At 50.2% G+C, this 25023-nt stretch overlaps 1 protein-coding gene across 1 annotated transcript in view; it reads right to left on the bottom strand.

Moving 5' to 3' along the window:
• The window catches only part of LOC132584398 (unconventional myosin-Ie-like), a 78446-nt gene extending 62736 nt beyond the window's left edge, over window positions 1–15710 (bottom strand). The window contains exons 1-3 of the mRNA XM_060256271.1: window positions 15653–15710; window positions 10489–10626; window positions 4047–4136 (exon numbers count right to left, since the gene is read on the bottom strand). Of these exons, the coding sequence (XP_060112254.1) occupies window positions 4047–4136; window positions 10489–10626; window positions 15653–15709 (285 nt within the window). The 5' untranslated portion in view covers window position 15710. The remainder of the gene's footprint in view (window positions 1–4046; window positions 4137–10488; window positions 10627–15652) is intronic.
• Window positions 15711–25023: the final 9313 nt, after the last annotated feature.

The following is a 25023-nucleotide window of genomic DNA, read 5'->3' as shown; positions in this document are numbered from 1 at the left end:
AATTAGCTCAAAAAACTTGAAAAGATTTAAAATAAGAATAAAACGATAAAGTCTGGAAGGATTAAGAGACAGAACTGAGCAACCCACCATTTAAAATGTTTATGCTTACAATTACCTGAGGTCAGAAACGTTAGAATTGTTATGAACGAAAATGCACTAACAAAGATTTCAGGTTTTCACGGCTGGTAACATCATTAGGGTTTGTAGAATCTTTTGGGATCAAGTGCCGTGTTCTACTGGAGAAAGTTTTCCTTCCAGACGTTTCGTTCTCAGCTGCGGAGAACATCCTCAGTGGTGTTGCAGCCAGAGCAGGCGCTCTGACCTTCTTGGCTGCTGTGCATTGAGAGCTAATAGCAGCTCTCCAGCAGCCCTGGCCTCACTCAAACTTTCTCCAGTAGAACACGGCACTTGACCCTGAAAGACTCTACAAACCCTAATGAAAATGCACTAATTTTGTAGACCAGACCAAATCAAAAGTATATATTTGTACATAACTAAGTAAGATACGTTCAACAACTGTAGAGATAGAAAATGTTATTAGTCACAATTAAAAAGGTAAAGATAAAGGTAGTCCCCCGTGCAAGCACTGAGTCATTACCAGCCCATGGGGCGACGTCACATCGCTACGTTTTCTTGGCAGACTTTTTACAGCCTTCCGAGGTCGGTCAAATGAGTCCCCAGCCTGCTGGGGGGAAAGTGTAGATGACTGGAGAAGGCAATGGCAAACCACCCCCTAAAAAGTCTGCCATGAAAACGTTGTGAAAGCAACGTCACCCCAGAGTCGGAAACGACTGGTGCTTGCACAGGGGACACCTTTACCTTTTTTTACCAGTCGTTCCTGACTCTGGGGTGACGCTGCTTTCACAACGTTTTCACGGCAGACTTTTTACGGGGTGGTTTGCCATTGCCTTCCCCAGTCATCTACACTTTCCCCCCAGCAAGCTGGGGACTCATTTGACCGACCTTGGAAGGATAGAAGGTTGAGTCAACCTGGAGCTGGCTACCTGAACCAGCTTCCGCTGGGATCGAACTCATGAGCAGAGGGCTCGAACTGCAGTACTGCAGCTTTACCACTCTTCGCCACAATAGGCTGTGGTTAATAGCCACTGGAAGAGCTCCGTGGCGCAGTGTGTTAAAGCTGCAGTACTGCAGTTCTAAGCTCTGCTCACGGCCTGAGTTCGATCCCCGACAGAAGCTGGGTTTTCAGGTAGCCGGCTCGAGGTTGACTCAGCCTTCCATCCTTCCGAGGTTGGACAAATGAGTCCCCAGCTTGCTGGAGGGAAAGTGTAGATGACTGGGGATGGCAATGGCAAACCACCCTGTAAAAAGTCTGCCGTGAAAATGTTGTGAAAGCAACGTCACCCCAGAGTCGGAAACGACTGGTGCTTGCACAGGGGACTTTTCTTTACTTGCCATTGCCGTCCCCAATCATCTACAATATTGAAGAGTATAAATGACAGTTTTTCTCTGGTTTTAATGCTCCCATCAGCCAAAATAGGACTGTGTATGTATAAATGTTCAATTCCTGACACCTCCAGGTAAAAGGACCAAGGAGTGGGTGATGGGAAAGACCTTGACCTGAGACCCTGGCTCAGTGGCAGAGCCTCTGCTTGGCATGCAGAAGGTCCCAGGTTCAATCCCCGGCATCTCCAGTTCAGGACCAAGGAGTGGGTGATGGGAAAGACCGCAGCCTGAGACCCTGGAGAGCTGCTGCCAGTCTGAGTAGACAAGACTGACCTTGCTGGACCCAGGGATTGAACCTGGGACCTTCTGCATGCCAAGCAGAGGCTCTGCCACTGAGCCATGCAACATCCCAAATGTGAAAGAGGACACACGAACCTGCCTCATGCTGAATCTGACCATCCGTCCGTCAAAATGAGTATTGTCTACCCAGACTGGCAGCTGCTCCCCAGGATTTCAGGCTGAGGTCTTTCATATCATCGACTTCCTGAACCTTTAAATGGACACACCGGGGATGGAACCGGGGACCTTCTGCGTGTCAAGCGGTTGCTCTAACACTGAGGCACGCCCCTGACCAAACGTATGAAGCTGCCTTCTACTGAATCAGACCCTTGGTCCATCAAAGTCAGTATTGCCTACTCAGACTGGCAGCGGCTCTCCAGGGTCTCAAGCTGAGATTTTTCATGCCTACTTGCCTGGACCCTTTTTTGGAGATGCCAGGGATTGAACCTGGGACCTTCTGCTTACCAAGCAGATGCTCTACCACTGAGCCATGGCCCCTCTTCACTCTGGGTCCATCAAAGTCAGTATTGCCTACTCAGACTGGCAGCAGCTCTCCAGGGTCTCAAGCGGAGGTTTTTCACGCCTACTTGCCTGGACCCTTTCCAGTTGGAGATGCCGGGGATTGAACTTGGGACCTCCTGCTTACCAAGCAGATGCTCTTCCACTGAGCCACCATCCCTCCCCTAACTGGCAGTGGCTCTCCAGGGTATCGTTGAGGTTTTTCATGCCTACTTGCCTGGACTCTTTTTAGTTGGAGATGCTGGGGATTGAACCTGGGACCTTCTGCTTCTCAAGCAGATGCTCTGCCACTGAGCTATGGCCCTTCTCCATGCCTCTCCAGGGTCTCAGGCTGAGGTCTTTCCCATCACCTCCTGCCTGGTCCTTTTTAACTGGAGATGCCGGGGATTGAACTGGGGACCTTCCGCATGCCAACCAGAGGTTCTGCCACTGAGCTATGGCCCTTCTCCAAGCCTCTCCAGGGTCTCAGGCTGAGGTCTTTCCCATCACCTCCTGCCTGGTTCCTTTAACTGGAGATACCGGGGATTGAACCTGAGACCTTCTGCTTCCCAAGCAGATGCTCTGCCACTGAGCTATGGCCCTCCCTCCATGCTGGAAATAACAGGGGACTCCTGTCTCTCTTAAAGATACCTCCTATTAAACCAGACACTTGGCCGATCAAGGTCAGTATCACCAACTCAGACTGGTATCTGCTCTCCAGAATCTCAGATTCAATGTCTTTTGCATTGCCTACTACCTGATCCTTTTTAACTGAAGATGCTGCCGGATTGGGCTTTCTTTTTGTAGCAGGGACTCCTGTGCATCTTAGGCCACGCCCCCCTGATGTAGCCAATCCTCCTGGAGCTTACAGTAGGCCCTGCAAGAAGAGCCTTGTAAGCTCTTGGAGGACTTGCTACATCGAGGGTGTGTGGCCTAAGATGCAAAGGAGTTCCTGCTACAAAAGAGAGCCCTGCTTCCGGGAATTGAACCTGGGACCTTCTGCATGCCAAACAGATGTTCTGCCACTCTGCCATAGCCTTCCCCAGTGAAATACCCCCTTCCACACTCCTACAAGCCTGCTCAAAGAGAGAAATCATTCTGTATATCAGGGGTGGGGAATGTCAGGCCCGAGGGCCATTTAAGGCCCTCGAGATCACTTGGTCTGGCCCTCAGGTATTGCTGGGCCAAGCCCCGCCCCCTCTTGTGGGCTTTGTGAAGGACTGCTGCTGGGGTGTGTGGGTGCCCTTAAAGGTCTGCTGGGAGCAGCTGAAGGGAGGGAGGGAGGCTGGCAGGTGTGGGGGGGTGGAAGCCAGCTATCAGCAGTTCAGTTTGCACGTGATTATCCCAGATGGTGTGGCCTAATATGCTAAACTTAGGGGATGTGGTCTAATACACCAAGGGCGGCAGGTCAGGGTGATGGGAAAGACCTCAGCCTGAGACCCTGGAGAGGCATGGAGAAGGGCCATGGAGAGGCATGGAGAAGGGAATTAGACTCTCCCCGTGTGACTTCAAACAGAAAAACAAGTCTTTGTATTAATTTTACTGGCCTGAATCGTTCTCCCTTGGCGGAGAACTGTTTTTTAAGTCGACAATTTTGTAAGGCCCACGAATGATGTTATAAATATCCAAATGGCCCTTGGCAAAAAAAGGATTCCCCACCCCTACTGTATATATTCAGAGCCCCGTGTGTCCGTTCTGGGAAAAGATTTATTTTCCTTTAGGGTAAAGTGAGATTTCTGCACATGCTCAGAAGCACTCCATCAGTCAAGAGCCAGCATTTGCAACAACTCCAAACAACCACTTACAGCTCCCTGGTACATGTCAATCTCACGGTCGGTGAAGTACGGCAGCTGCTTGAAGGGATTCACAGAAATCAGCACAGGACCGATGTATGTCTTTTTGTTTTCAAGTTAAGGGTTAAGAAGCACCGTGGGGACTGGCAACTTTCCCAACCCACCCAAATCATTGCAACATAAGAGCCTCGGAAGAACCTCAGAAGAGCTCTGCTGGGTCAGACAAATGGTCCATCTAGTTCAGCCTCCTGTCCCACATAGTAGCCAGCCAGTTCTAAGGCCTTCATAAGAACATAAGAAGAGCCCTGCTGGATCAGACCAGTGAGGGTCCATCTAGCCCAGCCTCCTGTCTCACACAGTGGCCACCCAGTTCCTCTGGAGGGCCAACAACAGGGCAGAGAGGCCGAGGCCTTCCCCTGAGAAGAGGATCAGAAGAGCCCTGCTGGATCAGACCAGGGAGGGTCCATCTAGTCCAGCCTCCTGTCTCACACGGTGGCCAACCAGTTCCTCTGGAGGGCCAACAACAGGGAAGAGGGGCTGAGGCCTTCCCCTGAGAAGAACTTCAGAAGAGCCCTGCTGGGTCAGACCAGGGAGGGTCCATCTAGTCCAACCTCCTGTCTCACACGGTGGCCACCCAGTTCCTCTGGATGGCCAACAACAGGGCAGAGAGGCTGAGGCATTCCCCTGAGAAGAGCCCTGCTGGGTCAGACCAGGGAGGGTCCATCTAGTCCAGCCTCCTGTCTCACACAGTGGCCAACCAGTTCCTCTGGAGGGCCAACAACAGGGCAGAGAGGCCAAGGCCTTCCCCTGAAGAGAACATCAGAAGAGCCCTGCTGGGTCAGACCAGGGAGTGTCCATCTAGTCCAGCCTCCTGTCTCACACAGAGGCCAACCAGTTCCTCTGGAGGGCCAACAACAGGGCAGAGAGGCCGAGGCCTTCCCCTGAGAAGAACCTCAGAGGAGCCCTGCTGGGTCAGACCAGGGAGGGTCCATCTAGTCCAGCCTCCTGTCTCACACGGTGGCCAACCAGTTCCTCTGGATGGCCAACAATAGGGCAGAGAGGCCGAGGCCTTCCCCTGATGTTGCCTCCTGGCTCTGGGATTCAAAGGATGAGTGCCTCTGAATGTGGAGGTTACCCTCAGCCACCATGGCTAGTAGCCACTGATAGACTTTTCATCCATCAATCTACCTATTCCCCTTTCCCCCTAGATGTTGTTTTTATGATAAATTAATGCTTTTATCAATGCCATCTCAGGCTCATCTTCCAGCATTATATATGCCATTAAATGCCAACAATGCCCTTCAGTTCTCTACATAGGGCAAACAGAACAAGCCCTATGCCAAAGGATAAATAGACACAAATCTGACATCAGGAATTACAGAACTGAGAAACCTGTTGGAGCACACTTTAACCTTCCTGAGCAATCAATGGGTGACCTCAAAGTAGCTGTTTTGCTGCAAAGGAACTTCAAGGACAGAACGGAGAGAGAAATTGCTGGGTTACAAATTATCATGAAACGTGGAACAAACACCTCCCCAGGACTGAACAGGGATATTGGATTTTTATCTCGTTACAGATGCTAAAACCACTCTCACTGAGTATAGCTGGGCATCCACAGTGTTCCAATGTATTTCTCTTTTAGAACAGTGTATCAGAATAATTTTTTGTGTTGACATGCTCAAATGAGGGATGTGGGCTGTTTGTCTCATTAACAAACCCACTTTCCACTATACTTTAATGCACCCTGTTTTTCTAATGGCTAACTTATATGTATTTCTCTTTTAGAACAGTGTATCAGAATATTTGTTTTTTTGTTTTTTTCCATTGACATACCCAAATGGGGGATATTGGCTGTTTATCTTATTGCAGATACTAACCCATCCTCCACTGTATTTTAATGTCTTCCTTTTTTTCTAATGGCAAACTATAATGGATGTTATAACCTCTTGAGAAACCACGCCCTCTGTTTAAACTAACAAAGCCAGAATGTTACCTAGATTTATGGCATTTCACACCTGCAACAGCAGTCTGCTTTTTTATCACCCTCTAGTGTTTTTTCAGCCCTGCTTCGTCCTAACGCTAACAAACACAGATCCCGATTTGCGATTCTTTTAATCTGCTAAAAACATTCCCATGATTCTACAGACCAACTCACTGCCCACTTATATTAAGAACCGCTGCTTGCCATTCCCGTTTTGTCTGATGAAGTCTGCTTAAGAGCATACATTCTGAATAAAACTTAAGAACATAAGAGAAGCCATGTTGGATCAGGCCAATGGTCCATCCAGTCCAACACTCTGTGTCACACAGTGGCCAATATATGTGTATGTATACACACACACACACACACACACATATATATACTGTGGCTAATAGCCACTGATGGACCTCTGCTCCATATGTTTATCCAATCCCCTCTTAAAGCTGGCTATGCTTGCAGCTGCCACCACTACCTGTGGCAGTGAATTCCAAATGTTAATCACCCTTTGGGTGAAGAAATACTTCCTTCTATCCATTTTAACCTGACTGCTCAGCAATTTCATTGAATGCCCACGAGTTCTTGTATTGTGAGAAAGGGAGAAAAGGACTTCTTTCTCTACTTTCTCCATCCCATGCATTATCTTGTAAACCTCTATCATGTCACCCCTCAGTCGACGTTTCTCCAAGCTAAAGAGCCCCGAGTGTTTTAATCTTTCTTCATAGGGAAAGTGTTCCAACCCTTGAATCATTCTAGTTGCCCCTTTCTGCACTTTTCCCAATGCTATAATACCCTTTTTGAGGTGCGGCGACCAGAACTGCACACAGTACTCCAAATGAGACCGCACCATCGATTTATACAGGGGCATTATGATACTGGCTGATTTGTTTTCAGTTCCCTTCCTAATAATTCCCAGCATGGCGTTGGCCTTTTTTATTGCAATCGCACACTGCCTTGACATTTTCAGCGATTAGAATGTGGAATTCACTACCAAAACTTAGTTGGTCTTAAAGGTGCCACTTGTCTCCTGCTTTGTTCTATCGCTTCAGACCAACACGGCTGCCTCCTGGGATCCATCTAATGCTTTTATTGTTATATTGTATTTATCTTTGTAACCCGCCTTGAGCCTGCTTCAGTGGGGTCGCGATATATCAGTCTTCACACTGTCTATTCCTGTGGCCATCTCTGCTTCCTCTGGAAGTGGATTCCACATTCTAATCATGCGCTGTGTAATCACATCCAGCAATTCTTCCCTGGGGGGAGGGGGATTTTACTGCAGCCAGAAAAAATCATTTCAGATTTCTGGGGGGTATGGAGTGAATTGCTCAGGAAAGGAAGACAAAAGGCCCCTTGGGCAGACTCAAGAGGAACCTTAACCCACCCCTATGTTTGGTATATTTTTAATACCCTCTTTACTTATTTCGCTTGTTTTTTCTTCCTAATATCTGGCTTTTTCTCCCTGAACGGGGACTCAAAGCGGCTTTCCCACATCATTACTCTCCCTCTGCCTAATCCTCACCACAATAGCCTTGTGAGAGGAGGTTAGGCTGAAAGATTGTGACAGGCCAAAGGCCGCTTGGCGGACTTCCATGCGTGAGCGAAGGAGGGATTTGAACCCGGTCACCCCAGGTCGTAGGGATGCCAATTCCCAGATGGGGGCAGGGGATGCCCCGGTTTGGAGGCCCGGTTTGGAGGGTCATCAGAAAACGGGGAGTAGGGGACAGACATGTCTTCTGGACACTCCATTATTCCCTATGGAAAATTGATCTGCGGGTATCTGAGGCTCAGGGGAAGCTGTTTTTTTTAGATAGAGGCACAAGATTTTCAGCATAGCATCCTGTATCTCTCCTCAAAAGACCCTCCAAGTTTCAGAAAGATTGGACCAGGGGGTGCAGTTCTATGAGCCCCCAAAGAAGGTGCCTTGGGACTCTTTAGCTTGGAGAAACGTCGACTGCGGGGTGACATGATAGAGGTTTACAAGATAATGCATGGAATGGAGAAAGTAGAGAAAGAAGTACTTTTCTCCCTTTCTCACAATACAAGAACTCGTGGGCATTCGATGAAATTGCTGAGCAGACAGGTTAAGACGGATAAAAGGAAGTACTTCTTCACCCAAAGGGTGATTAACATGTGGAATTCACTGCCACAGGAGGTGGTGGCGGCCACAAGTATAGCCACCTTCAAGAGGGGTTTAGATAAAAATATGGAGCACAGGTCCATCAGTGGCTATTAGCCACAGTGTATGGAGCACAGGTCCATCAGTGGCTATTAGCCACAGTGTATGTGTGTATATAACATTTTTTGCCACTGTGTGACACAGAGTGTTGGACTTGATGGGCCGTTGGCCTGATCCAACATGGCTTCTCTTATGTTCTTATGTTCTTATGTGCCCCTATCCATCGCTATTTCTAATGGAGGGGAGGCATTTAAAAGGGGTGCGGTCCCTTTAAATGTGATGGCCAGAACTCCCTTTGGAGTTCAGTCGTGCTTGTCACACCCTTGCTCCTGGCTCCGCCCCAATGTCTTCCGGCTCCACCCCCAAAGTCCTCAGATATTTCTTGAATTGGACTTGGCCACCCTACCAGGGCATCCTAGTCCAGCTCTCTAACATTAATACCACACCAGTCAATTTTCCTAGCGTCTGTGACAATGTGATCGACAGAGAGCAAACGGTGGCTGCTTTTCTATAAAAAGCAAAAAGGCTTTTGTGCCTCTGAGATACACTCCTTGTTCAAACAGCCTGTTTTGTTGTTTACAACAGCAGATGCTTGGTGTGCAGGCCCAACAAGACGACCGTAGATTTATACCCAGCCCTTCTCTCTGAAACAAAGTCTCAGAGCGGCTCACAATCTCCTTTATCTTCCTCCCCCACAACGGACACCCTGTGAGGCGGGTGAAGCTGAGAGAGCTCTGACAGAAGCTGCCCTTTCAAGGACAACTCTGCGAGAGCTACGGCTGACCCAAGGCCATTCCAGCAGCTGCAAGTGGAGGAGTGGGGAGAGAGTCCGCACCACCACACCAGAGATTGGGGTGCTCTGAAGGAATAATCTCATGGCAGGGTGAAAAGCAAAGGGCGGGACTGCCGCTCCCTTCCCTCTGAAGCAGCTCTCCCTGACCAGGGAACAACTCCACAGCCTCCCACTTGCCTCTATCTATGTCCAGGAAGAAAAGGGAGAGAAGACTGGAAGGGCTTGTGCCTTGAAAAACACCTCCCATCTTTCTATTTTTATAACCAGCATGCCTACACCACCAGTTTGGTGTAGTGCTTAAGTGTGTGGACTCTTATCTGGGAGAACCGGGTTTGATTCCCCACTCCTCCACTTGCACCTGCTGGAATGGCCTTGGGTCAGCCATAGCTCTGGCAGAGGTTGTCCTTGAAAGGGCGGCTGCTGTGAGAGCCCTCTCCAGCCCAACCCACCTCACAGGGTGTCTGTTGTGGGGGAGGAAGGGAAAGGAGATTGTGAGCCGCTCGGAGACTCTTCGGAGTGGAGGGCGGGATATAAATCCAATATCTTCATCTACCTCACAGGGTGTCTGTTGTGAGGGAAGAAGGGGAAGGAGATTGTGAGCCGCTCTGAGACTCTTCGGAGTGAAGGGCGGGATATAAATCCAATATCTTCTACCTCACAGGGTGTCTGTTGTGGGGGAGGAAGGGAAAGGAGATTGTGAGCCGCTCGGAGACTCTTCGGAGTGGAGGGCGGGATATAACTCCAATATCTTCATTTACCTCACGGGGTGTCTGTTGTGGGGGAGGAAGGGAAAGGAGATTGTGAGCCGCTCTGAGACTCTTCGGGGTGGAGGGCGGGATATAAATCCAATATCTTCATCTACCTCACAGGGTGTCTGTTGTGGGGGAGGAAGGGAAAGGAGATTGTGAGCCGCTCTGAGACTCTTCGGAGCGGAGAGTGGGATATAAGTCCAATATCTTCATCTACCTCACAGGGTGCCTGTTGTGGGGGAGGAAGGGAAAGGAGATTGTGAGCCGCTCGGAGACTCTTCGGAGTGGAGGGCGGGATATAAATCCAATATCTTCATCTACCTCACAGGGTGTCTGTTGTGGGGGAGGAAGGGGAAGGAGATTGTGAGCCACTCTGAGACTCTTCGGAGAGGAGGGCGGGATATAAATCCAATATCTTCATCTACCTCACAGGGTGTCTGTTGTGGGGGAGGAAGGGGAAGGAGATTGTGAGCCGCTCTGAGACTCTTCGGAGTGGAGGGTGGGATATAATTCCAGTATCTTCTTCATTTTCATCTTCTTCACTCGGAGTCTCAGCACCTTATAATCTCCTTCCCTTCCTCTCCCTGCAACAGACACCTTGTGAAGTAGGTAGATCTGAGAGAGATTTGAGAGAACTGCTCTTGACAGAAAAACTCTGACGGACCCAAAGTCACCCAGCTGGCTCCCCACCGCTGCCACCCCTCAGAAGTGAGGGTCAAGGCCTCTGTTCCTTGGCTTTTGCCGCGTGAAAAGGATACAAAGATGTAGTCATCCATGAAGCGTTTCTTGAGGTTCTCCACGATGGCCTCCTCGTTGATCTTGGAGAGGAGCACCATGTCGTCCACGCCACTCTGCTTGACATTCTGGGCCTGCCAGTGGTAGCGCTCTTTGCTGCCCTGTCAGGAAAGAGTTCAAAATGGCCGGTCACGTCAACCGCAGAGGGAAGCCTGCCGTGGACAAAACGCGCCACCCGTCGCTTCCCAGGGCTCACCGCTGTGTGGGGAAAGATGGTTTTTAAACCCCACATCCCATTTAAGAAAACGCCAAAACCCTGGAAAAAACGGGACACGCGCCACGTGACTACAAAAACAAATAAGGCCACAAGCAGTGAAGGTGTGACAAGGGAAGTGTGTCCGGTCTTCTCACTTTTTAACTTCAGGAGGCCGCTAAAGACAGTTTCATTTGAGGACTGCAGAAAGATCAAAATGGATATCTGCGTTAGTCTGTCTGCAGTAGTAGAAAAGAGCAAGATCACCTCAAAGACCAACGAAATTTGTAGCTGGATATGAGCTTTTGCGAGCCGTCGTTCAATCCCTTGAAGGGATTGTTGTTCAGGCCCACGAGCAACTAAATGTTGCCTGTTTCCTTCTTCTTCCTTTGCCAGAATTGTTCAATTAAGCTACAGAGCAAAACTTCCTCTACTGGCTCTACTGGCTGACCAGGACATGAAGAAGAAGGCCGCAGATTTATACTCCGCCCTTATCTCTGAATCAAGAGTCTCAGAGCGGCTTACAATCTCCGTTATCTCCTCACCCCACAGCAGACACCCCAGTGAGGTGGGTGCGGCTGAGAGGGCTCTTACAGCAGCTGCCCTTTCAAGGACAACTCCTGCAAGAGCTATGACTAACCCAAGGCCATTCCAGCAGCTGCAAGTGGAGGAGTGGGGAATAGGCTTCCCAACCCTCCCGCCCTGGCGGGGACCCCAGGATTTCCAGCCTCTTCCCCCGCTCCCCCAAAAAAGGAAGCGGGGGGAGGGGGGAACGGCGCCAAGGAGCATGGCGAGCCGCCCCATCCCAGAGCGGGCGACGCCGCTGCGCCGCTGCCACCCCCTCCCCACCCACCGCAGCTGCTCCTCCGAGATGGGCTCAGGCTGAGCCCATCTCGGAGGAGCAGCCACGGCGAGCGGAGAAGAGGCGGCAGCTGCGCAGCGGCATCGCCCGCCCCGCCTCCGAGGCAAAACCAGAGAAGGGGAGGGCGGAGGCAGGCCAGGAGCATGGCGAGCCGCGAAACCGGGCCCTTCTAGGACCCGGACTCGCGGCTCGCCACGCCCCCAGCCCACCTCCACCCCCCCCTCCACCGCAGCTGCTCATCCGAGATGGGCCCAGCCTGAGCCCATCTCGGAGGAGCAGCCACGGCGAGCGGAGAAGAGGCGGCAGCTGTGCAGCAGCGTCGCCCGCTCCGAGACGGGGCGACTTACCACACTCCCCGGCACCGTTCCCCCCTCCCCCCTAGCTCCACCCCAGTGTCTCCTGGCTCCAACCCCAAAGTCCCTAGATATTTCTGGAGTTGGACTTGGTAACCCTAGTGGGGAATCAAACCTGGTTCTCCCAGATAAGAGTCCCTGCACTTAACCACTACACCAAACTGGCACTACAGGTGAAGCAACTTACGTACAAAAGCTTGCAAGGCCCAGTCATTTCATGTTTCCCCCTGGGTCTTAGACTCAAAGCATTGATGGTGAGATTTCGATAATGAATGTCAGTAAAAGAAAAGTAGGTTTGCAACGTAAGGATACACACCCGAACAACATCTGAACAACATACTCAAGACTGCTGCAGTACAGACATTTCCCTCCAGATTTGGATGCAATAATTCAGAGCAAAAGGGGTCAGAAATCAGGGACTGTTTAAATAAACAAAATACTGCAAGACCGCTCATTTTTAAAGCATATTTTATTTAAAGAGCTTTTTAAAAAAAATCTTTAATTGTGTTTGTCTGTGTGCTTTATAAAATGTATATCTCTGCTAACGGGCATTACATCTGATGATACACATGGCCCGGCCCAAGAAGGTCTCGTTTATATAAAATCCAGTCCTCATAACAAATGAGTTTTTGTCCTAAACTGTGGTTTTAAATTTGGGGTTTTGCGTATTTTGCTTTATGCATTTTGCTGCTGTTAGAAACCGTGCCTTGAGCTCCATCAGGAACAAAGGCGGCAAATGAATGGCTGAAATAACAGAGAAATGACGTCAAAGCAGCAGAATCCCATTTCAGATGTCACCAATGCCCTTTCGCTCTTCTCATCGGACAAACAGGCCAGTCCTTAGGCAAACTAATAAAAGGACACAAATGTGATAAGAAAAACCCCCAATACACTTTCATCTTCCAGGTCATTCCCTTTCTGTCCCAGGCGTGGCTGTCCTCAAACACCAAAAAGTTCAAGATTGCTGAACTGGAGATAATTCACAAGATCAGAACAATGGAGCCCCCTCCCACCCCCAAAAGGGGCATTGGAATTCTTATCTCCCTACAGATGCTAATTTTCTAGGCCCCAGCCATTTCCCCTCTGCTGTAATCAAGCTCCCTGCATTTTGCATTGTATCACTGCACTCTTTATCAGCACTTTTTACACACACCCCCCATCCCACCACAAGTTTGGTGGGATGGTTAAGTGCGCGGACTCCTTTCTGGGAGAACCGGGTTTGCTTCCCCACTCCTCCACTTGCGGCTGCCGGAATGGCCTTGGGTCAGCCATCGCTCTCACAGAGTTGTCCTTGAAAGGGCAGCTTCTGTCAGAGCTCTCTCAGCCCCACCCACCTCACGGGGGGGGGAGGAAGATAAAGAAGATTGTGAGCCGCTCTGAGACTCTGAGTGGAGGGCGGAATATAAATCCAGTGTCGTCGTCTTCTTCTCACAGGGTGTCTGTTGTGGGGGGGGAGAAGATAGAGGCGATTGTAAGCCGCTCCGAGTCTCTGATTCAGAGAGAAGGACGGGGGTATAAATCTGCAGCTTTCTCTGGGCATAAAAGGACTCTGGTCTCTTCTTCTATTCTACTGTAGCAGCAGAAAAGAGCCAGAGTCCCGTAGCACCTTAAAGACTAACATTTGTGGCAGGGGAGGCACTTTGGTGAGTCACTCCAGAAGTATCTGAAGAAGTCAGGAGTAATTCCCAAAAGCTCGTTCCCTGCCACAAATGTTGTTAGGGTTGCCGAGTCCAATTCAAGAAATATCTGGGGGGCTTTGGGGGTGGAGCCAGGAGACACTGGGGGTGGATCCAGGAGCAAGGGTGTGACAAGAAGAAGAAGAAGAAGATATTGGATTTATATCCCGCCCTCCACTCCGAAGAGTCTCAGAGCGGCTCACAATCTCCTTTACCTTCCTCTCCCACAACAGACACCCTGTGAGGTGGGTGGGGCTGGAGAGGGCTCTCACAGGAGCTGCTCTTTCAAGGACAACCTCTGCCAGGGCTATGGCTGACCCAAGGCCATGCTAGCAGGTGCAAGTGGAGGAGTGGGGAATCAAACCCGGTTCTCCCAGATAAGAGTCTGCACACTTAACCACTACACCAGACAAGCACGATTGAACTCCAAAGGGGGTTCTGGCCATCACATTGAAAGGGACCACAGACCTTTTAAATGCCTTCCCTCCATTGGAAATAATGAAGGATAGGGGCACCTTCTTTTCAGGTCATAGAATTGGCCCCCCCGGTTCAAACTTTTTGAAACTCAGAGAGTATTTTGAGGAGAGGCACTGAATACCATGCTGCAAATTTGGTGCCTCTACCTCAAAAAACAACTCCCCCAGAACCCCAGATACTCATGGATCAATTCTCCATTATACCCTGTGGAAATTGGTCTCCGTAGGGAAAAATGGAGTGCCCAGCAGACATTCCCCTCCCCCCCTCCCGTTTTCTGATGACCCTGAGGCAGGGGGAGGGCCTCCAAACCAGGGGATCCCCTACCCCCACTTGGGGATTGTGTAACCCACGAAGAGCTGCGCGGATAATGGAGCTGGAAAACGAGTCAAGAAAAGCTCCGCAAAAGCCAGCCTCCAAAGGCAACGACGCAAACAAAATAAATCTCAAAAGAGTTTGTTACAACGCAGATTCCAAAAAACGATGCACAAAGAGCCCACAAACCCACCCCCCAAAGTCACTCAGAAGCAAATTAATGTCCAAACGTTTTTTTTAGCAAAAAAAGGTGCGGGCAGAAGTTCCATTAGTAGAGTTGTCCACGGAGAGCAAAGTTCCAAAGATTTCTTCCGTACAGCAAGGCGCGGTAAAGGGAACGCGACGGGGTAGCGCTTGATCCCACGTTTTGCAAAGGCTTCCGCGAGCTTGCTGAAAGTCTTACGCAGTTTCCACGCTGATGCTAACGACCACGTCTATCCAATACGCTTGAAGTCGTTTCTATTCAGTACGATTTCCACACTTTGGTTTGGGGGCTCTTTACGTATCATTTTTCGAATCTGTATCGTAACAAACGCTGATATTTATTTAAGTATTTTGTGCGCTTTATTGCCTTTGGAGGCTGGTTTTCGCGGAGATTTTTTTTTTTTACCTGTTTTCCTGCCCCACCTGGGGTTTGACAACCCTAGGAATGCGGCCTTGAGTCCAAAGCGGAGCTCCACCAGTAGGGCTGCTCGCTCCAGATAAGGAAATTCTTGGAGATTTGAAGGTGAGGTTTGAGGGGGAAAGGTGAGGTTTGAGGATGGAAGCGACCTCACCTTCCGTCCCCAAACCTCACCTTCCATACGCCTCACCTTCAAAGTGGTCTCAATGGGGTACAATGCCGTAGAGTCCACTAAACTCTGTTGTTCGGAAACCAGTTGTCATTCCAGGCAAACCCTAGAAACCTCTTCAGCTATTAGCTCTACCGAAGACTAACAGAAGGTCGTCTTCTCGCTGGCCGTATCACATAAGAACATAAGAGAAGCCATGTTAGATCAGGCCAATGGCCCATCCAGTCCAACACTCTGTGTCACACAGTGGCAAAAATTTTTTGTGGCTAATAGCCACTGATGGACCTCTGCTCCATATTTTTATCTAAACCCCTCTTGAAGGTGGCTATGCTTGTGGCCGCCACCACCTCCTGTGGCAGTGAATTCCACATGTTAATCACAGTTACAACTCTCAAAGGCAGATGCAAAATGCAGATGCAAAATGTGGCACGCTGGGTTTGTGGAAAGAATTCGTTTTGCTTACAGTTTCACTCCCAAGGAAAAGCTTGGACCACACTCCCATCCGACGCAGCTGGCTCATGAGGAACAATTCGGTCGGTTCTCGGCGGCTTCCCCAGCCCCGCTCAAGATGGAACAGTTCGAAAAAAAGGGCCTCCAGCGACGGCTGCCACCCTCGATGGAAAAGCAGCCCTTTTGGAGAAAAGTCACCCAGACGAGAGCCAGTCTTTGCACAATCTCCAGCCCCTCTCCTCACTTTACATCCCACCCCGCCACTCAGGGACCACAAATCTCTCTCCCACCACAAAGCTTGGGTGGTCTCATGGCAGCGAGGCTCTTTGCAGATTTTAGCAAACTTCAGAAAAGGCCGGTTGCTAAGGGCCCTTTTCCTCCCAAGCTGGCCGAGACAATGCCAGTCGGCGGTTGCCATGCGACACACAGGCTGGGGAGGGGGGGGGCAGGCAGAAAGTGGGACCTGTGCCCATAGAGGAGCAGAGGGAGGGTAGGTGAGACTGCAGAGGGAGGGCCTCAGCCTACGGAGCAGCAAAAGCAAAAGAGCAGCCTCCCGAATTCAGCGATGGAGCGTGCACGACACACACAAGTTCAAATCCTGCCATTTCACCTTGGTCAAGAGTTCAGATCCTCACACTTCATCTCAGACAAGCAGCAAGACCGACAAGCAGCATGCCCTCGCTTTCGGCCTTCTTTTGCTTTCAGTGCCAACTCCCAAACTCTTTCCCTCCAGTCTGTGTCTGGGCAGGTGTGTGTGTGGGGGGGGGGGGGCGCCACTTCCAGCCATTTGAAAACAATTCAATTCTGGGTGTTGGTCTTAAACTTTGTTGGTCTTCAAGAAGCCACTGGACTCAAAGTTTTTTCCAGAGTTTTATTCTGCACACAAAAGTTTATACTCAGAATAAAACTTCGTTGGTCTTAAACGTGCCACGGGACTCACACTTTGTGCTAAAGTTTTATTCTGCACACAAAAACTTATCCCCAGAATGAAACTTTGCTCATCTTAAAGGTGCCGCTGGATTCAAACTTTGTTCTAAACTTTTATTCTGCACATAAAAGCTTATTCCCAGAATTAAACTTTGTCAGTTTTAAAGGTGCCCCTGGAATCAAACTGCTACTGTGTTCTACACACGGAATCTCATTAGGGTTGCCAAGTCCAATTTAAGAAATATCTGGGGACTTTGGGGGTGGAGCCAGGAGACTTTGGGGGTGGAGCCAGGAGGCATTGGGGGCGGAGCCAAGAGCAAGGGTGTGACGAGCATAATTGAACTTCAAGGGAGTTCTGACCATCACATTTAAAGGGACTGCACAAATTTTTAAATGCCTTCCTTCCATAGGAAATAATGGGATAGGGGCACCTTCTTTTGGGGCTCATAGAATTGGACCCCCTGGTCCAATCTTTTTGAAATTTGGGAGGTATTTGGGGGAGAGGCACTAGATGCTATACTGAAAATTTGGTGCCTCTATCTCAAAAAACAGCCCCCCCCAGAGCCCCCGATACCCGTGGATCAATTCCCCATCATTCCCTATGGGAATCGTTCATGGAGGTGCACAATGGTTATGGCGGCGGGGCTTCCCCCTCTGGCCAGCTAGCTGGGGGAGGGAGGAAGCCTGTAAAACCGGGGGGGGGGATCCCCCCTGGGACCTGGGGATTGGGAAGCCTAAATCTCATACCCAGAATTAAACTTCGCTGGTTTTAAAGGTGCCCCCGGGCTCACACTTTGTGCTAAAGTTTTATTCTGCACACAAATGCTTTCCCCTGATTTAAGCTTTGCAGGTCTTAAAGGTGCCGCTGTCCACGTGAGAAAAGTTAGGCTGAGGAGAACTGTGGCATGGCCTGCCCTAAATCTAATTTTAGTCACTGCTGAAGAAAAACCTTTGCCTCAATGGGAATGACTGTCGCTCTCTCAGCTGCATCCCACCCCCCCCCCCCTCGAACACTGGCACAAAAGCCCAGAAATCCAACCCGTACATTTGTAACCCCAAAGGACACACAAGATACACAACTATCAGGCAATTCGTTCAACCACAAAAGCTGGGCCGGAGTTGCCAAGAGACAGAGGCCATTCTCGATAGCCAGGCCTGGTTGCCACGGGCAACGGCGCAGGCCTCAGAATGGGACAAACCGGCTGGCACTGCGGCACAGGTGGGTGGGGAAGCCCACTGTCGGCTTCTTCGGCCTCATTTGGAGCCGCCAAGCCTCCAGGGTCGCCCAGCCAGCTTGCCGTGCGTGGCTGCGGCAGCCGTCTTGGCCCACTCAGCGTGTTTACTGGCCCCCCAAGTTGTGGGGAATCTGCAGAACCCGGCAAATGCATCCATCTTCCTAAAAATTATGCTGTGCATTTTAATTGGCTGTTTTGGAGGGCAGCATGTTTTGGATGGGGGAGGAGCACGTTTTGGATGGAGAAGAAGGGCCAGAATGAAAGGGGGGAAAACCCCAATGTGAAACGAAAGCCACGTCAGCACTCTGGCTGCTTTGCTCAGCTCTAACAAACTGTAAAGGCCGATGGATAGTACCGGCGGAAGTAATAAAAATAACAGCTGAGATAGGGGAAGAAAAGTGGTTATCATATAGTCAACAGTTAAAAATACAAAGTGGCAAAACAGAACTGAAAACTGCTGAAGAGTTGAATCATAAATATGATTCGATCCCAGCGGCAGCTGGTTCAGATAGACGGCTCCAGGTTGACTCAGCCTTCCATCCTTCCGAGGTTGGTCAAATGAGTCCCCAGCTTGCTTTGGGGAAAGTGTAGATGACTGGGGAAGGCGAGTACAAACCACCCCGTAAAAAGTCTGCCGTGAAAACGCTGTGAAAGCAACGTCACCCCAGAGTCGGAAACGACTGGTGCTTGCACAGGGGACTACCTTTACTTATACCTTTAGCAAACTGGAGAGCACCAGCCAGTCTTTAAGGTGTGTTTGTCTGCACAGCCCTGAAAGGTAGACCCTTTTCCTCTTCTTTGAAAACCAAGTGATATCTGCACACTTTTAGTATTGCCAACCTTCAGGTAGAGCCTGGAGTTCTCCTAGAATTACAGCTGCTCTCTAGACTAGAGAGGTCATTTAAGAACATAAGAGAAGCCATGTGGGATCAGGCCAGTGGCCCATCCAGTCCAACACTGTGTCACAAAGTGGCCAAAACCAAGGCATCATCAGGAGGTCTATCAGTGGGGTGAGGACACTAGAAGCCCTCCCACTGTTGCCCCCCCCAAAAAGCACAAAGAATCTATTCCACTAATGTTTCACCCATCCACCCACAGCCCTGCTGAAGCTCTCTCTTGACGTAAGGGGCCCACATGAAAACACCACTGTTAGCAGAATGGATCCACAAGATCCAGCCCAATTGGTCCTTCTAGAGGAAGTGCCTCAAACATCAGAAGAGCCCTGCTGGATCAGACCAGTGAGGGTCCATGTAGTCCAGCCTCCTGTCTCAAACAATGGCCAACCAGTTCCTCTGGAGGGTCAACAACAGGGCAAAGAGGCCGAGGCCTTCCCCTGAGAAGAACCTCAGAAGAGCCCTGCTGGGTCAGACCAGGGAGGGTCCATCTAGTTCAGCCTCCTGTCTCAAACAATGGCCAACCAGTTCCTCTGGAGGGCTAACAACAGGGCAGAGAGGCCGAGGCTTTCCCCTGAAAAGAACCTCAGAAGAGCCCTGCTGGGTCAGACCAGGGAGGGTCCATCCAGTCCAACATCCTCGTCTCACGCAGTAGCCAACCGGTTTCTCTGGATGGCCAACAACAGAGCAGAGAGGCTGAGGCCTTTGCCTGATGCTGTCTCCTGGCTCTGGGATCCTTCCTCGAGGATCGGGGACAAAGGGTGGCAATTGGGGGCGAGCTGTCCCAGAGGCGCACACTGGATTGTGGAGTGCCTCAGGGGGCAGTTCTCTCACCAATGCTATTTAATATCTACATGCGCCCCCTTGCCCAGATTGCCAGGAGACATGGACTTGGGTGCCATCAATATGCAGATGACACCCAACTCTATCTGCTAATGGACGGCCGGCCTGACTGCGTCCCAGAGAATTTAGACCGGGCCCTGCAGGATTTGGCAACCTGGTTGAGGAAGAGCGGGCTGAAACTGAATCCAGCGAAGACAGAAGTCCTTTGTCTGGGTCGGGGCGCTCGGGGAGGGGAAATACCTCTCCCGGTCTTCGACGGGGCGCCGTTGAAAGCGGCGCACCGAGTTAAGAGCCTGGGAGTTTTACTGGAGCCTGCATTATCAATGGAGGCCCAGATTGCAGCCACTGCCAAGTCAGCCTTTTTCCATCTAAGGCGGGCAAAGCAGTTGGCTCCCTTCCTAGAGCGCCAAGATCTGGCAATGGTGCTTCATGCAACGGTCACCTCGAGACTGGATTACTGTAATGCCCTCTACATGGGGCTGCCTCTGTGCCGAACCCGGAAGCTGCAGCTGGTGCAGAACGCAGCGGCTAGACTGTTGCTGGGACTCCCTAAATGGGAGCACATACAGCCTGGGCTGCGCGAACTGCACTGGCTGCCAGTTACATACCGGGTTCGTTACAAAGTGCTGGTCATTACCTTTAAAGCCCTATATGGTCGAGGACCTGTCTACCTTAGGGACCGTCTCTCCTCATATGAACCCCAGAGAGCACTGAGGTCAGCCGGGAAAAACCTGCTGACTGTCCCCGGACCGAGAGAGGTGAAGCTGCAAAGCACCCGTAACCGGGCCTTCTCCTCTATAGCCCCGAGCCTATGGAACCAACTTCCAGAGGAAATGCGGGCCCTGCGGGACCTAGAACAGTTCCGCAGGGCCTGCAAGACCTTCCTCTTCAGACTGGCCTTCCCTGATGAAAATGGAAATTGCGAAGGAAACCGCCATCAGAAAAAGTAACATAATAATAATAATAATAAATTTTATTTATATCCCGCCCTCCCCGCATAGCACTAGCACTTTTAAAAATTAACTAATTTAATTTTAAAGCTTAACCAGATTTTAACTAAATGCTGATAATGTTTAATGTAGTTTATTTACTTGTATAATTTAACTCTGAACCATGTTGTTAGCCGCCCTGAGCCTGCTCCGGCGGGGAGGGCGGGATACAAATAAAATTTGTTGTTGTTGTTGTTGTTGTTGTAAACTGCCTATGAATGTGAAGGTTCCCTTTAGTCATAAAAACAGAAGAGAAGCCATGTTGGATCAGGCCAATGGCCCATCCAGTCCAACACTCTGTGTCACATAAGAACATAAGAGAAGCCATGTTGGATCAGGCCAATGGCCCCTCCAGTCCAACACTCTGTGTCACATAAGAACAGAAGAGAAGCCATGTTGGATCAGGCCAATGGCCCCTCCAGTCCAACACTCTGTGTCACATAAGAACATAAGAGAAGCCATGTTGGATCAGGTCAATGGCCCCTCCAGTCCAACACTCTGTGTCACATAAGAACAGAAGAGAAGCCATGTTGGATCAGGCCAATGGCCCCTCCAGTCCAACACTCTGTGTCACATAAGAACATAAGAGAAGCCATGTTGGATCAGGCCAATGGCTCATCCAGTCCAACACTCTATGTCACATAAGAACACAAGAGAAGCCATGTTGGATCAGGGCAATGGCCCATCCAGTCCAACACTGTGTCACATAAGAACATAAGAGAAGCCATGCTGGATCAGGGCAATGGCCCATCCAGTCCAACACTCTGTGTCACATAAGAACAGAAGAGAAGCCATGTTGGATCAGGGCAATGGCCCATCCAGTCCAACACTCTGTGTCACATAAGAACAGAAGAGAAGCCATGTTGGATCAGGCCAATGGCCCCTCCAGTCCAACACTCTGTGTCACACAGGGGTCAAAAAAACCAAGTGCCATCAGGAGGTCCACCAGTGAGGCTAGAAGCCCACCCACAGTGCCCCCCAAGCAGCAAGAAGACAGAGCATTACTGCCTCGGACAGAGAGTTCTTTCTGAACACTGTGGCTGATAGCTACTGATGGACCTCTGCTCCATACGCTTATCCAATCCCCTCTTGAAGCTGACCATGCTTGTAGCCATCACTACCTACTGTCAGCACATCTCGTAGTCACTGATGGACCTCTCTCTCCTCCACGATCCTGTCTAATTCCCTTTTAAAGCTGTGCCTGAAGCCATTACAACATTCCACATTTTTTTTCATTACATCTGTGCCAGGTTCCATTCAAGAACCAATTAAATAAATTAACAGCTCCTGCGAGCCTAAAATCTCCACTCAAGTAGAGGTTGCTCGCTGGATCTCTGTGTGACTCACTGCTCTCGTCTCATGTCCTAATTGGTTTCTGCTACAGGCAGGTAATTCTCCCCACTTTCGCACTGGGCATGACGGATCCTTCATTCCACTCCTCTGATGCAGAAAAGCTGTCAGCGTTATGCCAGGAGCCCAGGCCGGGCTGACTGTTTCATCTTGACATGAGTCACTGCTCCGGACTTGCTATTGTCCTCTGCTGGGACCTGATTCCAAACCTCTGCAGAATTCGCTGCTCCCAGAAGAGGCGGTCTATACCTGCACAAGTCACTACAGGAAGACATGAGTTCTAGAATCCTTGAAGAGCATGTAAGCCTAAAACCAGGGGTGTCGAACTCATTTCTTAGGAGGCCGGATCTGACGTAAATGAGACTTTGTTGGGCCGGGCCATGTCCGGTTGGGCCGAGCCATGTCAGGCCGGGCCATGTGTGTACATAAGAACATAAGAGAAGCCACGTTGGATCAGGCCAATAGCCCATCCATTCCAACACTCTGTGTCACACATAAGAACATAAGAGAAGCCCTGTTGGATCAGGCCAGTCGTCCATCCAGTCCAACACTCTGTGTCACATAAGAACATAAGAGAAGCCATGTTGGATCAGGCCAGTGGCCCCACCAGTCCAACACTCTGTGTCACATAAGAACATAAGAGAAGCCATGTTGGATCAGGCCAGTCGTCCATCCAGTCCAACACTCTGTGTCACATAAGAACATAAGAGAAGCCCTGTTGGATCAGGCCAATGGCCCCCCAGTCCAACACTCTGTGTCACACAGTGGCCAATATATACACACACACACACAGTGGCTAATAGCCCTGATGGACCTCTGCTCCATATTTTTATCCAATCCCTTCTTGAAGCTGGCTATGCTTGTCGCTGCCGCCACCACCTCCTGTGGCAGTGAATTCCACATGTTAATCACACTTTGGGTGAAGAAGTACTAAACAGAAGTACCTATTTAAGGATAGGTAGCAGAGATACAAATTTTATAAAGAACACAGACAAACACAAATATGTATATATGCATATTAAAAAACTTAAAACATGCTTAAAATGTTAGCAGCCATTGGACTTAAAGATGCTTTCTTTGTATTTCTCCTGTGGGATCGAGGGAACTGGGCAAGGGAAGCTCTGGCTCTTTCTTTCCTTCCCCAGGGGACGAGGAGGGGGAGGAGCCTCAGCGAATAGAAGGAAGAGAGACTTGGCTCAGTAGCTCTGCTGTGCAACTGAGAGAGCCTGGCAAAGCAAGCTATTCCTCCCCCTCTCCTCCCCAAGGGAGGAGCCTCAGCCAAAGGAGAAAACAGAGGTTTTGCTCTGTAGCTCTGCTGTGCGATTGAGCAAGCCTTGCAAAGCAAGCTGTGATGCAGAAGGTTTAGGTATATTGGACCCTGCCCTTCCCGCCGAAGCAGGCTCAGGGCGGCTCACAACCAGTAAGATCAGAAGAACTGAACAATTACACAATTAAAACAAATTAAACAATTAAAACAGTTAGGAACAATTAAAACAGCCTGGTGCTAATGATATTTGATATTTTCTCACTTCAGATGGCGTTCAGTATATATTAGATTATTCAGTATATATTAGAAGGAAGCAAGAGAGAGGGAGAAGGAAGCAGATGACAGCCAGTTGCTCGGGGGCCTGATAGGAGCCTGATTCGGCCCCCAGGACGCATGTTTGACACCCCCTGCCTTAAACGGTGCAGAGTGATAAAGCTGCAGTACTGCAGTCCAAAGCTCTGCTCGCGACCGGAGTCTGATCCCGGCGGAAGCTGGGTTCAGGCAGCTGGCTCAAGGTTGACTCAGCCTTCCATCCTTCCGAGGCCAGTCAAAGGAGGACCCAGCTTGCTGGGGAGAAAGTGGAGATGACCGGGGAGGGCAATGACAAACCACCCTGTCAAAAGTCTGTCGAGAAAACATGGGTCAGTAACGACCCGGTGCTTGCACAGGGGACTACTTGTACCTTTTTTAAACCTCAGAATGAGCGATGCTCTTATATTGTAACGCGTAACAACTGAGCCCCGTGGCGCAGAGTGGTAAAGCTGCAGCACTGCAGTCCTAAGCTCTGCTCGCAACCTGAGTCTGATCCCGGTGGAAGCTGGGTTCAGGTAGCAGGCTCCAGGTTGACTCAGCCTTCCATCCTTCCGAGGTCGGTGAAATGAGTCCCCAGCTTGCTGAGGGGAAAGCGTAGAGGACTGGGGAAGGCAACAGCCAACCACCCCGTCAAAAGTCTTGACGTGACATCACCCCATGGGTCCGTAATGCTCAGTGCTTGCACCGGGGATTACCTTTACCTTTAAGCCTTAAATACTCTAAACGTTCAGGGGAGGATGCAAATTCTGAATTTTAACTCGGGCACAAGAAGCATATCAATTAGGGAACAGCTGGTGCAGCCCTTCTAACACCCCGGTTCTCCTCCACCGAGAAAGCAGCTTTCCATCCATGCTGCCACCCCTCACCCTGTCATCTCAGTCTCTCAAGGCGGGTGAGGCCAGGGCCTCAGTGAGTCCCAGAATCTTTTCCTCACCTGTCTCCCTCCTCTAGGATCACCAGCCCCACCCCTATTTGTTGCCTTTGGAGCAGCCCGGCCCAGCCGTTGGACCTTTCCCGCACAGGTTGCAAAACAGGCCTCTCTGGTGACTCCCCTATATGAAACCAGGCTGGGTCTCTCCCACGTCCTGACGCTTCCTAGGGAAACTCCCTGGGGAAAAATGTAAGGTGACGAGAGAGGGAAAGGAGAGAGAGGAGGGGGGGGAGAGAGACAGAAAGAGAGACAGAGACACAGAGACAGACAGAGAGACAGAGACAGGGAGACAGAGGGAGAGGGGGGAGAGAGAGAGAGGGAAAGAGGATGGTGTGGAATTGTTTTCTGTGGCCACGGAAGGTAGGACCAGAACCAAGGGGTTGAAATTAAATGAAAAGTTTCTGGCTCAACATTAGGAAGAACTTCCTGACTGCTAGAGCGATTCCTCAGTGGAACAGGCTTCCTCCTTGGGAGGTGGTGGGCTCTCCTTCCTTGGGGTTTTTTAAACAGAGGCTAGATGGCCATCAGACAGCGATGAAGATCCTGTGAACTTGGGGTAGGTATTTGTGGGTTTCCTGCATTGTGCAGGGGGTTGGACTAGATGACCCTGGAGGTCCCTTCTGGCTCTATGATTCTA

Source organism: Heteronotia binoei, chromosome 1 (assembly GCF_032191835.1).
Source record: "Heteronotia binoei isolate CCM8104 ecotype False Entrance Well chromosome 1, APGP_CSIRO_Hbin_v1, whole genome shotgun sequence".
Lineage (NCBI taxonomy): Eukaryota > Metazoa > Chordata > Lepidosauria > Squamata > Gekkonidae > Heteronotia > Heteronotia binoei.
The sequence above is the reverse complement of the archived record's forward strand: the minus strand, read 5'-3'. Positions and strand labels throughout refer to the sequence as shown.